At 40.3% G+C, this 14708-nt stretch overlaps 1 protein-coding gene across 2 annotated transcripts in view; it reads left to right on the forward strand.

The window, feature by feature from the left end:
* The window catches only part of MCC (MCC regulator of Wnt signaling pathway), a 377449-nt gene that overhangs the window by 262740 nt on the left and 100001 nt on the right, over positions 1-14708 (forward strand). For both annotated transcript variants that reach the window (XM_074995215.1, XM_074995216.1), the window contains one exon: positions 9021-9163. In XM_074995215.1, coding sequence (XP_074851316.1) covers positions 9021-9163 — 143 coding nt within the window. The remainder of the gene's footprint in view (positions 1-9020; positions 9164-14708) is intronic.

The following is a 14708-nucleotide window of genomic DNA, read 5'->3' on the forward strand; positions in this document are numbered from 1 at the left end:
AACCTCTCAAGCTTATTGGGGCATGAATTCCTAGATCCTTGGCCAGTTAGAAATTTTAAACAAAAATACCCCCTTCAAAAATAAAAAATTCGTATGTCTACAGGTTAAATTAACTCAAAATTCTTCCCAAGTAGCAGTGTGCAGTTTTTCTTGTTTATTTTCCTGCATGTTTCTGGTTAATTCCTATTGCATTTCTTCATCTCACTAAAGTCTGTACTGGCCATTAAGCCAGTAGCCCTTTTGTTTAAACTCTATTTCCAGGAAAATATTTTTTTGTGAAAGAGTGAACGGTATCTTAAATGACAGATAGTGGTAATAGTCCATAATTACAGCATATCAATATAGTTGCATTGCATTAATATTATTTGAATGAATAAATATTGCATATCCTTCTGTAAAGATGATGATAGGGTACTAAAAGATGTTTCTGAACAGTAAAAACTAGTCTGAATGTGAGAGGATAATAGGAGTTATTTTCTGTGTGGAGCAACCTCTCTCATCCTGTATTCAACTAAGCAGCTATCTATGTAAATAAGTCTTTCCTCCAGTTTTCTCAATCTGTTTTCCAGATGGCAGGCCCTATTTCAAGAATGAAACTAACTGCCCAAACCATATCCCTTATTTGTATAGTCCCACTCTGTAAATGGACAAAGACAGACGAAAAAATAAAGCAGGGGAAGAGCCAGAGTTACTGGGCTTTTCTCCATCAAAAAAGGTTGATCGTGTATCAGAAAATGAACAAAAAAATACTATAAAACTCATCGCCAATATTTCTGGACTGAGACCTTAAAACCGCTAAGCTAGAAAAAACATATTTAAATTGTAGGGATTCTTCTCTTCTCTGACAGATTCTGTGAAGGTTATAAGCATACATATGTACAGAAGATCAGCTTCAACATCCAAGGACAAAGTGAGACTCATATGAATCTGAAACAAATTGCACATTGTGCCTTTGAAAGGATGCAAAGTGTGCATGCCTCTAAAGGCCAAAATGTCTTCAGGGTCTGCTACTGTGATAACACACTGAGGTACAACTCAGTTCCACCACTGCAGCTCAGGCACTCCATGTGAGAGACCTTTGTGTTCAGATCCTGAGATGATGTCTCTTTACTTAAATTGTGTTCATTCTGCTGTTATGGTGATGAGAAATATTTTGTAAGCGAAGAATTAATTCTTATTTTTTTTCTTTAATGGTCATTGTAGTGGATTGTCTCTGACAGACCAATATATTTAAAGGAAAAAAAAATTGTGAACAATGGGAGCTTAAAGAGCTTTCATCCAGCTTCTAAAATCAGTGGGAGGAAAGACAGTGAATTCTTCGCTCCTGTCATTTCCATGTGCTCCTGTAACAAAACATCAGGCTTATGCTCTTGCCCTGATCTGTTGAAATCCTTTAGAAATATAGGTTGATTACTCCTTTCTCCCATGGGACAGATGCGGCACGCTCTGCTGCAACCTAAATATGAGGGACATTGATACAGGTTGGATCCGGTTCTAAAAGAAAGGTCCTAGAAGCAACTAAGGGTATGTCTACACTGTGCAGCTTTTAGTGGCAAGGCAGTGTTGACACAGACCTGCCACTAAATGTCAGTTTATATGGATGCTACTTCTATGTCCAGTGAGTGAGTGGCTTTTGCTTTGTCACCAAAAGAGCACTCCTGCCCATAAAGCAGCATTTGCGCTTGCTGCAGCAAAACTTTGTCATTCACAGGGGGCAGTGATTTAAGCATCCGTGAACAACAAAAGTTTTGTTGATCGAGTGCAAGTGTAGACATAACATAAGTTTAGTGGGAAAGACTCAGGCTTTGTCTATGGTACGCAGTTTTGTTAACAAAACCTGCCTTTTGCTGGAAAAAAAAACATGGAGGAATACGCACTACAAAGCTTCTTTTAGGGGCAAAAAGGCTGTTTTGCTGACCAAATACAACCACCTTGATGAGAGGCATAAAGCTTTTTGTGGCAAAGTTAAAGTGATAAATCGTCTGTGTAGATGCTGCTGTTTGTTCTGTTGACATAATTGGCCTCCCCCGGTATCACACAATGCCTGCAATGATCACTCTGTTCACTATTTTGAACTTGGCTGCCCTGTGTACAGACATGAATCCTTCCCCTTTCCTAGCTCCAGGAAGCTTTGACATTCCTCAGCCTTTGAGCTCACAGAGCTATTCAGGATGCTGCACCTGGTAGCTGAGGAAGCCGTGGGAGAATTTGCCAGGAATAAGAACCATAAATGTGGAATGTTGCTCTCCCTGGCAGGCAGGCAGAGCAGGCTAAGTCTGCCTTGGGGAGAGGGGGTGGGGTTGTTGATGTTGCTGTCTGAACTCTCACACGCCACCAGCAGATACGCTCCCCCCCCCCCCCGACTCTCGCACACTCTCCTCAACACACACTTTGTGTCTTTCCTCACACACACACACACACACACACACACACACACACTATCCCTGTCAACCATCACGCTGTCCTCCCTCAACCTCTGTCCCTCCCTGCTTCATCTAAAAACCAACTAACAATTTAGCAGTATACCTATGGAATAATTCCATTAAGAACCATACATCATGTGACTCTAACTGCCCCATGAAGCACTGCGAGCCCTTCCCCAAATACCCTGTAGCCAGTTGCGCTTCAGCATAGCTATGCCCATTACGTTGAACTGCTGTGTCTATGCAAGAGCTGCTAGTTTGAACGCATCAGCATAGTGTGCACACGCAACAGTACTTTAAAGTGGCATAATTTTTGTCAATAAAACTCAGTGGTGGAGCCATAATTGAGGGCTTCACGTAGTTCTCTTTGCTCTTATTTTTCTATTAATAAAAAAAACCTCAGGAGTGGGGATTTTTTTTTATTTAACCAAGAGAGTTATCTCTTCCACTTCCAAATGTGCAGAGAAAGATGAGATATTACATGTGAAATTGCAAGATTGTCCAGCCATTGCTTTGAAAGATGTTACTTAATTCTGCTGAATCATGGAGCAAAGAAATGCATATCCCTGGTAATATAATGCCATGGAAAAGTTGTAGAACATCTGCATCTTGTGGCTGACGTACTATAGAAAGGCTTGATTTGCTGTGGCTTTGTCAGTCTTAATGCTTCCTTTTAATAAACCATATAATATTACATAGCTGATCAACAGAAGCCTAAAGTTATATAATAAATATGATCATCTTGTTTAGAGTCTTCACATTATTGGGGGTTTTTGGAGGTTACCAATGCAAGAGGGGGCAGAATGGAGTTTTCAATCTAAAAGAAACAATTGCAACAGATTCAAGAGAGTTTGACAGATTGTAAAAGGTGATTTATATTTTCTGTTTAGAAAGCATTGCTTTTTTCAGACACTTTGGAAGATAAGGGCAAATGGAATCAGTTGCGAAGCTGTCTCTCACTCGTTCTTCAGCAAGCCCAACTGTGGAGATGTCAGATCTAGTGCCAGGGCCGCACCTCTTCTCAGACATACACAAAGTGTTGTTCTTAGTACTAGTTACTGTATCATGAAAAAATTTTTAGATGTTTCCAATATACTTCTGGATTTGACAGGGCCTTTTCAGAGAATAGCAAGTTCCATTTGCATGGCCATATGAACCTAGCTGATGGTATTGCGTTATGTTCTGCCAACACTTCTGATGCAAATGAAGTCACAGTGGTTATGGGATAAAGCCAACAATCATTCCTAATTGTCTCATCTCACTGATGTTGCTGTAGTTTGAGACAGCTCAGCTGGCTTGGGAATTCAACCAAGAAAAGAGGAAACTGTGAAATACAGCTGCAACCAATTTGGTCTTTGGTCTGGAAGAGAGATGTCTGAACTCATAATGTTGAGCTCTGCTTAGTGCTTGAACAGTGTCTGATATATCATTTATCCCCCACCAGATCATAAGAAATAGTTTGTAATTTGAGGGAAATAGAACAGCTAAGAGGTTGGCTTGCTGAGAGAGATGGTACATTTTTCTTACATAGTCAAGAATAGAAATGTTGGCTCCGCTTGAGTTATATAGAGATTTTCTCAAACAGTGAAGCTTTATTAGGATCCCTAAGAAATCCAAAGCTCAGATGAGAGCCTACCCTATTTAAAACATGGCTAAGAACACAAGAGCTGTGTTTCAGACTCTTTTGGGTGGGGTGAATGTAGTTTGGTCAGATTTGCAAAACTTAAGTCACAGGTTTAAATCAAATTCAGAGTAAGACTTTGACCTAGAACTCTGTATTTAAGCAGGAAAGGTGCAGAATATATTTTATATATTCTTTTCAATGTGAATTTTCTTCAATGCAGCATCATATCTTTGAGTCCGTGCTACCTGTAATTTGGAAATGGCTGAGTAAAATTGTCACCATCTTCTATTCCTTGCATTTACAGAAGATTTTCATACATAACATTAACTCTCTTTTCTTTGACTGCTTCCCATCCACTGGCTCTCTCAAATCACAAAAGGAAAAAGCCATTCACATGGGAAGGTCCAAATGAAGCAATAGTATGGGTGTATTAAAAATACATACTAGGGTGTGTCAGTTACACCCGTACATGATCAACTGCTTCAGAACAAAGAACTAAATGACAAAATATTACATTAATATGGGTTTGACAGGGAGCATTACTAGCCAAAAGAAGTTCATCCTTTTGCAAGATTTTGTTTATTTTTTTTAATCATGGCTTCATTAAGAAAATGTATTTGTCTTGCAGTGATATAAAAATAAATCTTGTCATGATTGAGAACAGGATCCGCTTCATACAGTTTTTTTCAACTTGTCTGTCAGTTCAGCAGTAGAATGGGAGTGGGGAGAGGGGAAAGTGAGTTGTCTTTCATCTCAGTACTGAAATAGGTCTGTGCAGTTTATAGACTTTCTTGCCTGCTGGTGTCTACATCAGATTCTTAGCAGCTGTCAAAAGACATACAATCTAACCAGTCAGCCATTTGTAACTAAATGCTCTTAAGCCATGAACTCTATGGCATTACCCAACAGAAAATTCATAGAGAAATATGGGTCTCTGTGAAACTTGGAAGGAAAGAGGGGAAAGAATAGATAGTGTAATGGACAGCATCATAAAAATTATTAATGGTTGGCACTTGTGTTGTGCCTTTTAAGTGAGGATTTCCAAGTGTTTTACAAAACATTTATTAAGATATAATGAAAGCTGAAAAACAGCCAGCACCTACTGTGGTGAAACCATTCTCTGTTTGAACCTATGAGAGAATTATTGTGTACACACCTTGGCAACAACTCCCCTAGAATGCCTTAACAGAGAAGAGAAGGTGCTGAGGGTTTGCCGTTTTCATCATTATTAAGCTGACTTTAAAACAGTTTTATACTATTTGAGCCACACAAAGTTGCTTTCTTGCACAGGAGGATCTGGCCCAATACCTTTTGTTACTTTTCAATCTATATTTAAAATTCTGTGCTAGTGTTCAGCAATTGCACATCAAAGAAATCAGCACCACCTGTGTGTTCTGAAAGGGAAGGGAAGACGGTGATTTTTTTTGTATTGCCTTAAAACAGCTGCTAAACTAGAAAACACTTAGTAACACCCGGGCAGTCGATCTTCTGGAGTTTGATTTTTGCGGGTATGGTGAGGGTGCAACAAAATTGACCTCTCTGGGTTTGGCCATCAACTGTGCTGTACTCCACACTGTTGCGTGGGGTGAAGAATGTCAACATGAAACTAGAGAGGCCTAGACTTCCATATGGAAGTAAGTCAATTTTAATATGTCGATTCTAGCTACATAAATATCATAGCTAGAATTGCGTATCTGAAATTGGCTTACTTTTCTAGTCTAGAAACTTACCCTTAGTTGTGTCAGAAAATATGAGCATATATAAAAATGACTAGATACTGCACAGGTTGGTATTCTTCAGATACCTTGGGTAGAACAGGTCAATTGCACATACGAACTATGCTGTTTTATACCCAAAATGGATAGATATACCATTTGCATTCATGGCTATCTATTTTGAATGTACAGTTACATCCATATAAAGAGGTGTATTTTTGCTTACATATTTCAGGGCAAATTTTGGAAAATTTGGTTATTACAACCAAAGCTCAATTTGACAGTCTTAGCCATTGTCATTTAACCAAGAAACCTAGTGGAAGCCTGAAAGTGGAGCAAGTCAGAGCTGATTAGTGTGTATGTAAAATATGCATAATTTTTATGATCAGGTCACCCTGTCAAGCATTCATGTAGGTGATTCACGTTTTAAAATTAATTGCTAATTACGAAGCAGGCTGTTGGATAAATAAATAAATTACCCTTTTGACCAAAAGAAAAAACAACTCTTTGAGCACTTAGTAACTGTTTTTTGGCTTAAGCTAATTGTCATTGGCTTCTGCTGTGCCTAATAATTAACTTTATTCATTGAACAGTAACCCACATTTTTGTGTCTTCAGTAGTCTGTACTTTAATTCATAGAATCATAGAATACTAGGACTGGAAGGGGCCTCGAGAGGCCATCGAGTCCAGCCCCCTGCCCCAATGGCAGGACCAAGTACTGGCTAAACCATCTCTGGTAAACATCTATCTAACCTGTTCTTAAATATCTCCAGCGATGCAGATTCCACAACCTCCCTTGGCAATTTATTCCACTGTTTGACCGCCCTGACAGTTAGGAACTTTTTCCTAATGTCCAACCTAAAACTCCCTTGCTGCAGTTTAAGCCCATTGCCTCTTGTTCTATCCCCAGAGGCCAAGAAGAACAAGTCTTCTCCCTCCTCCTTATGACTCCCTTTCAGATACCTGAAAACCGCTATCATGTCTCCCCTCAATCTTCTCTTTTCCAAATTGAACAAGCCCAATTCTTTCAGCCTTTCTTCATAGGTCACATTCTCTAGACCTTTAATCATTCTTGTTGCTCTTTTCTGGACCCTTTCCAATTTCTCCACATCTTTCTTGAACTGCAGTGCCCAGAACTGGACACAATACTCCAGCTGAGGCCTTACCAGCGCAGAGTAGAACAGAAGAATGACTTCTCATGTCTTGTTCACAACGCACCTGTTAATGCATCCCAGAATCGTGTTTGCTTTTTTTGCAACAGCATCACACTGTTGACTCATATTTAGCTTGTGGTCCACTATAACCCCTAGATCCCTTTCTGCTGTAGTCATTCCTAGACAGTCTCTCCCCATTCTATATGTGTGAAACTGATTGTTCCTTCCTAAGTGGAGCACTTTGCATTTGTCCTTATTAAACTTCATCCTGTTTACCTCAGACCATTTCTCCAATTTATCCATTATCCAAGCTGTTTTATGGTTTGGTTCTCACATTTGCTTTAAGTATATATTGCCCAAAAGACCACGCTTTGATCTAAATCTTAATTTTAACTTTATAATCTTAATTTTTGTACAATAATTGCTAAGTGCTTGTGATAAGGATGCAACTTTAGTTAGTATAGTGAGCGAGTTGCTTTTTGGGGTTAGAAAACTGTGATCTTTCCTGTTATAATTACAGCAGCATAGGGGTAGTAAATCCTACTTTGAAAGCAAGCTGAAATTTTTCTTATGAATTGGCCTGTTTCACAGACTGATGGCTTCCCTTGACTGTCGTTCTCGGCCAGCTGTTTTACCCAACAGACATTTAACCTTAGGGCTAATTTTTTCCATTTCAATGGAAGTAGAAAGCACTCATTACTCTTCAGAGGGCACCTCAGAGACCACAAAATCCCCCTCCCTTATGCCCCAGCTGGAGGTACCCATTATAGTTCTTTGTTCTCCTTCCTTCACTAAAGAACTCTATTCCTTGTCTATACTCCCTCCTCAGCCTAAAATCCTACACCTCTGCTGAAACAGCTGCACAACAAACCCTGCAAAATACTTCACTTAGGGCTTGTCTACACCTGCCCCCAGCTTTGAAGAGGGCATGGTAATTAGGGTGGTGGGAGATTACTAATGAAGTGCTGTGGTGAATACACAGTACTTCATTAGGCTAAGTCTCCCCTGTAGCAACTTTGAAGTGTCAGACTTGGAAGGGTCGGCGTGCTGTGTAGCCGCAGGCATTTTGAAGTGCCCGCGCTACTTCAAAGTGCCTTTACTCCACAAATTTTACTCCCCAGGGCTACACGTGTGCCAGCACTTCGAAGTTGCTGTGGTGGAGAATTAGCCTAATGGAGTGCTGCATATTCATCGCAGCATTTCATTAGTAATCTCCCGTCGCCCTGATGAACGTGCCCCCTTCGAAGTTGGTGGCACGTGTCGATAAACCTTCAATGAGTAATTGTTAATTCACTCAACAGAGGTTTTTGATCTGTTGTTTTCGTACCTATGTTACCAATATTCTTGTTGCTGTTTAAAAGGTACATATCTGAAAGTGGCAAAATAATTATAAAAAACTGAGATTAAAAAAAATCAGGTCTTTCTAAATGTCATTTTTTTTTAGTCAGCTTAGCAAGTGCATTAAAAAAAAAGAAGAGAAACATTGTGAAGTGCTTCACTGGGCACTGTGATTTCATATTCCACCACGGTCCTTATCTGCTTCTCCCAATTCCTTGGACTTTAGGAGAGAAAGTAGGATGAAGAGACACCTTTTTATAGAGCTTGCTACTTCAGGTAATGCCCAGTATGGATCTCACTTGACAAATAGTAGTGAAAGTATATCATATGCAGGGATTTGTTTTCCAGTAACTCCCAGCAGTTCACTGCCATTCTAATTAATCTGATTAATGGATTTCAAATGAAAACCCACTTGGCAATAGGAGAATTTAAAGCGAGAGACAAGCACACACACATTCTGTTAATCTGGTAATGTGTTTTCCTAGTGAACAATGGTCTGGAATAATCACAGGAGCTTCAGTGAAACTTCAAAATATAGAATAGCATGCCAAAAGCTCCCCACCATATAAACGGCAGTTGCGAGTGCAATGCAGACAGTTAATTTTTTAATTTGAAGCATACCCTGCTCGGTTTGATAGCCTGGTTCAGCTAGACAAAGTTTGTCGTCTAGTGTGCACCCTTGCTTACTGTGATTACAGGACTGAGATGCATGCTCTAGAGTTACTTATTCCTTCAATCTTTTTTTTTTCTTGTGACTCTCCTTCAGGGAAGAAGATGAATATTCCGAACTACGATCAGAGCTCAGCCACAGCCAGCATGAGGCTAACGAGGATTCACGCAGCATGGACCAGGATCAGAATTCTGTTTCAGTGCCGGAGAACCAGTCCACTATGGTCACTGCTGACATGGGTTAGTGATTTTCTGAAAAGACAGAGTATCTTGATAGTAGGAAGCCATTGTAGCCTTTTCTGGTCAGAAAGCTGAGAGCTGAAAGAAAATAAAACATTCCAAGCCTTGTTAATCAGCCTGAAGGTGTTGAGGAATTCTCTGCGAGAATTAACAGTAGTATTTAAAATAATCTCAGTACCTTGCTCCTAGGACCTCAAAGCTAGAGCAGCTGCAGAAAATAACTGAAAATGAGCTTGTGAGGAAGAACTGAAGGGACGAGATGTGTGCCCTTTGTGGAGGGGAAAATGGAGACACACACACTCTTCCCCCTTTAAGATAATATATATGTTCTAATGTGACCATGTAATTGACTGATTAGTTAGGACTTTTTTTTTAATTCTGTTCCTGCTTTATTTTATCCAGTAGCAAAGTCATGTTATTGATAAGTAACTGAAGGTTGTTTTAAATGCTGCTAGTTTGTTTAGCTGTAAAATATTAATGACTGGAAATTGCATAGATTAAAGAAAGGAAGGAATCTACAGATAACAATGAGAAGTAGAGCCAAATCAATCCTAACTAAATTATCCTAGCCAGGACTTTGTCAAGCCAGGACTTAAAAATCTGTAGGGATAGGGGTTTGACAACCTCTCTAGGCAACATATGCCCAAGTTTTATCTTGGAAAGGGGAATCATGTTTGCCATTCCCAAAAAGCATGAGGATCGCTCTTTAGGCACAAAGGGACTCTGTAACACATCACTTGTACAGTGGGAGAGTTACTATCAGTATCTGAATTCCTTTGAATAATCCACCACTGAGAAAATATGCAAATTTGCTAAGTAAAAGGGGTAATAATTTGTTCAGGTCTTCCAAACGCCCCTGCAAAGAAAGGCTTAATTCAGAGAGTCTCTGGCCTGCTCCCGCTAATATTAGAGAGAAGATTAATTTCAGTGGAGTTATTCCATGGATGAATTTGACCCAAGTAGTTGAAAACTCAATACATGGGTTTCCCAAAATAAGTTTGTAGTGGCTGACTGAAAACAGATGGCAAAAAGAAATGTGGCTTTTCTTGAGAGGGACTCTGGGGGAGGACGGGGTTTGTGGTGGGGGGGAAGGTTGTTTGTGTTTTGTGTGTGTGGTTGAGGTTTTTGATTTTCAATAATTCACGTGCTAAACTGATGAATGTACTTTTTTGGATACGTGTCAATGTTACAGTATATATTTTTTTCAATTAAGAATAAGATAAGAGGATTAGGCTGCATCTACACTACGAGATAAAATTGAATTGATTAATATCAATTTTGTAATTCTGGAATTTATAAGTTCAAATTTGATCATCCTCACCTCTCCACATGCCCCTCACAAAGTCGAATTGTTGCTGCCGCACTCAATTAACAAACATTGATTGTTGCAGCAGTGCATTGTGGGAACCTATCCCACAGTTCCCTCATCCCCACAGCATTCTGGATATGCTCACTGGTCTTTGAGATCATCTTCCCACACTGCATTTTCCTCATTCCCCTACCGTGGTAATCAAACATCCATTTTTCCCATGGGAAGGAAGGAAAAGTAGAGTGCCCACAGAGATGGCAAAAGGCTTACAAAAATGTTTTTCTTCTATACCTGAATTCTCAACTGGCCGTCCACTGAGTGTTGCCCCTCCCGTGATTGCATCTGATCCCTGAAAATAATACACGAACGCAGAAAAGCTTGAAGAAAGAGAAGATAGGAAAGTTTGTGAAAGAGAGTTGCTGAAGGGAGAGTCTTTGGCTTTCCAGTGCACTATAAGGCTTCTGTGCACAGACTGTTCTGTTCTCAATTGGCCATCCACCAAGTGCCCCCCCGCCCCCGCACTCCCATGATTGCATCCAATCCCTGAAAATAATACAGGGACCCAGACTGTGTTCTCAAAGATAGAAGAAAGAGGATAGAAAAGTCTAGGAAAAAAGAATTTTTGACTTCCCTCTTCACTCCACAGACATTGCCGACATGGGGGATGGCAGCGCAATGTCATACGTTGAACTTACAATGGAAACAGGAATCTCAGCTAGCCTCCTCCCCTGTGGTTTTGTTTTGTTTTGTTTTGTTTTGGGGGTGGGGGTCAAAGCATGAAGACAGATAGATGTTAGCAAACAGATTTTAAAACAGAAATATCAAACCAGAAGGTGTCTTCAGTGGACAGCAAAGCTTCCAAACATATTTTTGGCAGGGTGTGGGGTGTGCTGTGGTCTGCAGCTGCAGAGCATCTTGGAATGTTGAAGTAAATGAAACAGTCCCTCTCCCCAGCTATTTTAGCTGCCAGGGGAAACTTCCCTGATGGCTGCAAACCCCAATAGTCCCAGGATAAGGGTGTGGGGGTGTTCAGTGGGGGCCAGTTGAAGTGGTCCCCCCCCCACTATCTTAGCCACCAGGGGGAAACTTCCCACCAGTGGCAGCAAGACCCCGATATCTTAGCTGCCAGGGGAGACTTCCCCTCACCCCCGGCAGCTGCAAGCCCAATGGTCCCACGCTACAGGCATGGGGAGGAGGGGTTCAGTGCGGGGCCAGTTGAAGTATTTTAGCCACTGGAGGAGACTTGCCCATGATGGCTGCAAAACCCCAAATGTCTTCGTCACTGGGGGGAGACTTCTCCATGGCAGCTGCAAGCCCCCAAATATTTTTAGTGGCCAAGGGAGACTTCCCCCCGGTGTCTGCAAGCCTCTGAGTATCTTAGTCACCAGGGAAGCTTCCCCCCAAGGGGCTGCAAGCCCCCCCAAATTCTTTCCTGCCCTTGGAGCCCTAAATGTGTGCAAGCCAGGACATGGTGCTGCCTAACAGCATGGTCAGCGCCAAACGGCAGGCATGTCCTTTTATTGGGTCGGGGGCTACCCATGTGATGTGGCTGAGCATAGGAAAGACCCCAACTGTATGGCACTTGTGGTGGAAGAAGGGGGGTTCGCGCACAAATGTAAAGCACTGAGAAGAAGTTTCTCAGCATCTTACGCAAGCACGACCCCCACAACAGCCTTGTTGCCACATGGTGCAGTGGTACAGCGGCTGGCTCCAGGCAGCACAGAAGAAAATAGCAAGTGTAGAGACAGACCCATGAACTCCCTGCAGGGGCAATTTGTAGTTGTGTTCACAGCACTAATTGCAAAGAAAGAAAGACGTTTCTCAGGCTCTCGTACAAACATGACTCCGTAGCCAAAGGCTTGCTGCCCCCACTTTGAAATTCATGGTCTTCCTGTTACCTAATTCAGCAGCAGCAGCCAGAGCGGAGCACTGAGGGGCATTGTGGGTTACATACGGGGACACTTTGGGAGGCTAATAAATTTGATTTTAAGATGTGAATTTGAGCTCGACGCTATACCCAGTGATATTGTAATCTCGATATTAGTGCTCACAAAATTGTGCTAATAGTATTTAAAGTGAAGAGAGTCACAGGGTAATATTGAGCCAACTGCCTTATGTTTGAATAATCTTGTAGCGTAGACACAGCCTTAATATGGAATTTTGGCGAAACAGGAGGTCAGACCATTTAATTTGGCACCAAGAACTAGAGTCAAGACTTACACAAGCATATTGACTTTAGAAGGATCCTATGGAGTGCAAAGTAGCACTGAATCTGGACTGGACTGTTAAAACATTTAGTTCCTTTTATAGTAGAATTCTTATTATATTTAGACTGGCTTCTCTCCTCCTCACTCGCTCAGAACAGTAATTCTGTCCTACCTGTACATCAGTGCTCTAATGTAGGCTAGCTACCATTTCTGCCAATCAGAGCAACAGATCAGAAGAATGGTATTATCAGGGTCCTCCTCATTATGATGTCCTTTCCAAATTAGCTCTTTTGAAAGATTATTTCTCTTGCGTTTCTTATCATGGCTGATGTTCAAATGTTTATTACATAGATACATAACAATTTCCCCTGCCCGCTGCCATTTGTCTATTAAGTAAATTGGATCTGTGTGTGAAAGGGATGTACCATACATAAGCACCATTATAAAAATCATTAAAACAACAATCTTTTAATAATTCTTTCCAGATTTGCAAGTCTGAAAGTCTCCATGGGCTTATGACTGTTGTTAGTCAATATACCTCTTTACTTCTTTCTATATAATAAACTCTCCTAAAAATGATTTCAGTGTACTAGGCCTATGCATTTCATTAATAAGAACATTTCCAGGAAAATACCTCAGAGGAGAATTGCACCAAGATCAAGCTGACCTTTGGGCATAGTAATCACCATTCTGAGTTCAAATTTAATAACATAGGAACACCTGACTCCTGTAAACAGCCATAAGAAATAAAAAGGCGGTAGTATGTCATTGACCGCCTCTAGTTGAATTCCTTATTCTAGCTTCAGAGCTAAGGTAGCTCGTCACAAATACAAGACTATGAAAGTCTCACATTTAACATTGGAAAGGATACTGTCATAGTACTATTACTAGTAATAATATACTTCATGTGAAGTATCGCTTAGCCAAGAATTTCAAAATGCTGTAAAATCTTTAATAACCCTGTGAAGTAAAGGCATATTAATAGAAAAATTCTATATTTTAAAAAAAAAGTAAATAAACTTCAAATTTGGGTATCTAATGCCTGAATGTGGATTTCGTTACCTTGGCTTAGGTGGTTTAGGTGCCCAAATGTCTGAAGTATGGCCTGTATTCTTTGCCTGTGTTACTAATAATGCTTTAGTTTAATCAGATTGAAAGAATTTTCAGTTATGTTTCAGTGTTACCTCTTTACTTTTACCATTTCATTGATACTGGACAGTGATCTCTTTTTATATATTAGTACAAGGATGTGAGGCATTTAAATGTCCAACACAGCAGCCAAATATAGAAATACAAAGAGACATTGCTACACAAAACGACTAATTTTAATAGTAGGCTTATAAACTATTCTTCCTATTCCCCAACACAAGTATCCTTCTGTCTCTCCTTGTTTGTTTTAATTTTAGTATCTCTTTAAAAATAAACCCTTGTGTTAGTTATGCATATCAGGCTAATTCATCATGACTGGATAATAACATGGGACTGCATACTGCTCAAGTGCAGCAAGCTCATTGACATACTAACTACATCAGTGTGTCGTGATCACTAATGCTTTTAGATATGCTGTTCTTTTGCTGTAGGCAACACAAACATCAAGAGCTAAAAATGTTAATCTCGTCTACTGTATCTTGTAAATCCTGTGACTGGGTTTATGCTAGCTTCCCTTTGAAATATGGGTTTCTCCGTCATTGTTATAAGCTCTTATTTTCAGGGAGAAACATTCCTTCAGGGCTAGAGCTTAGCATATAAAGTCCTGTCATGTGAAGGAAGTATTTTGTAAAATGAGACAAAATGTGTATGTGGGCATTATTGAATTTCAGGAGCACAAGCAAAACAAGTAGATTTTAAAATAAAACATTTTTGCTGATGCATCTGTGACTCAGAAATGAATGTCAATAATAAATAAACTTACTTGACAGATTACTAACCCTACAGCATATTACTTGTTTTGGTGGCAAGCTGAGTTTGTTGGAAGTTCACACGTGTAAAACTTCTGCTGAAGTCATATATGCATACAGGTTGCAAGATC

Source organism: Carettochelys insculpta, chromosome 5, assembly GCF_033958435.1.
Source record: "Carettochelys insculpta isolate YL-2023 chromosome 5, ASM3395843v1, whole genome shotgun sequence".
NCBI classification, from domain to species: domain Eukaryota; kingdom Metazoa; phylum Chordata; order Testudines; family Carettochelyidae; genus Carettochelys; species Carettochelys insculpta.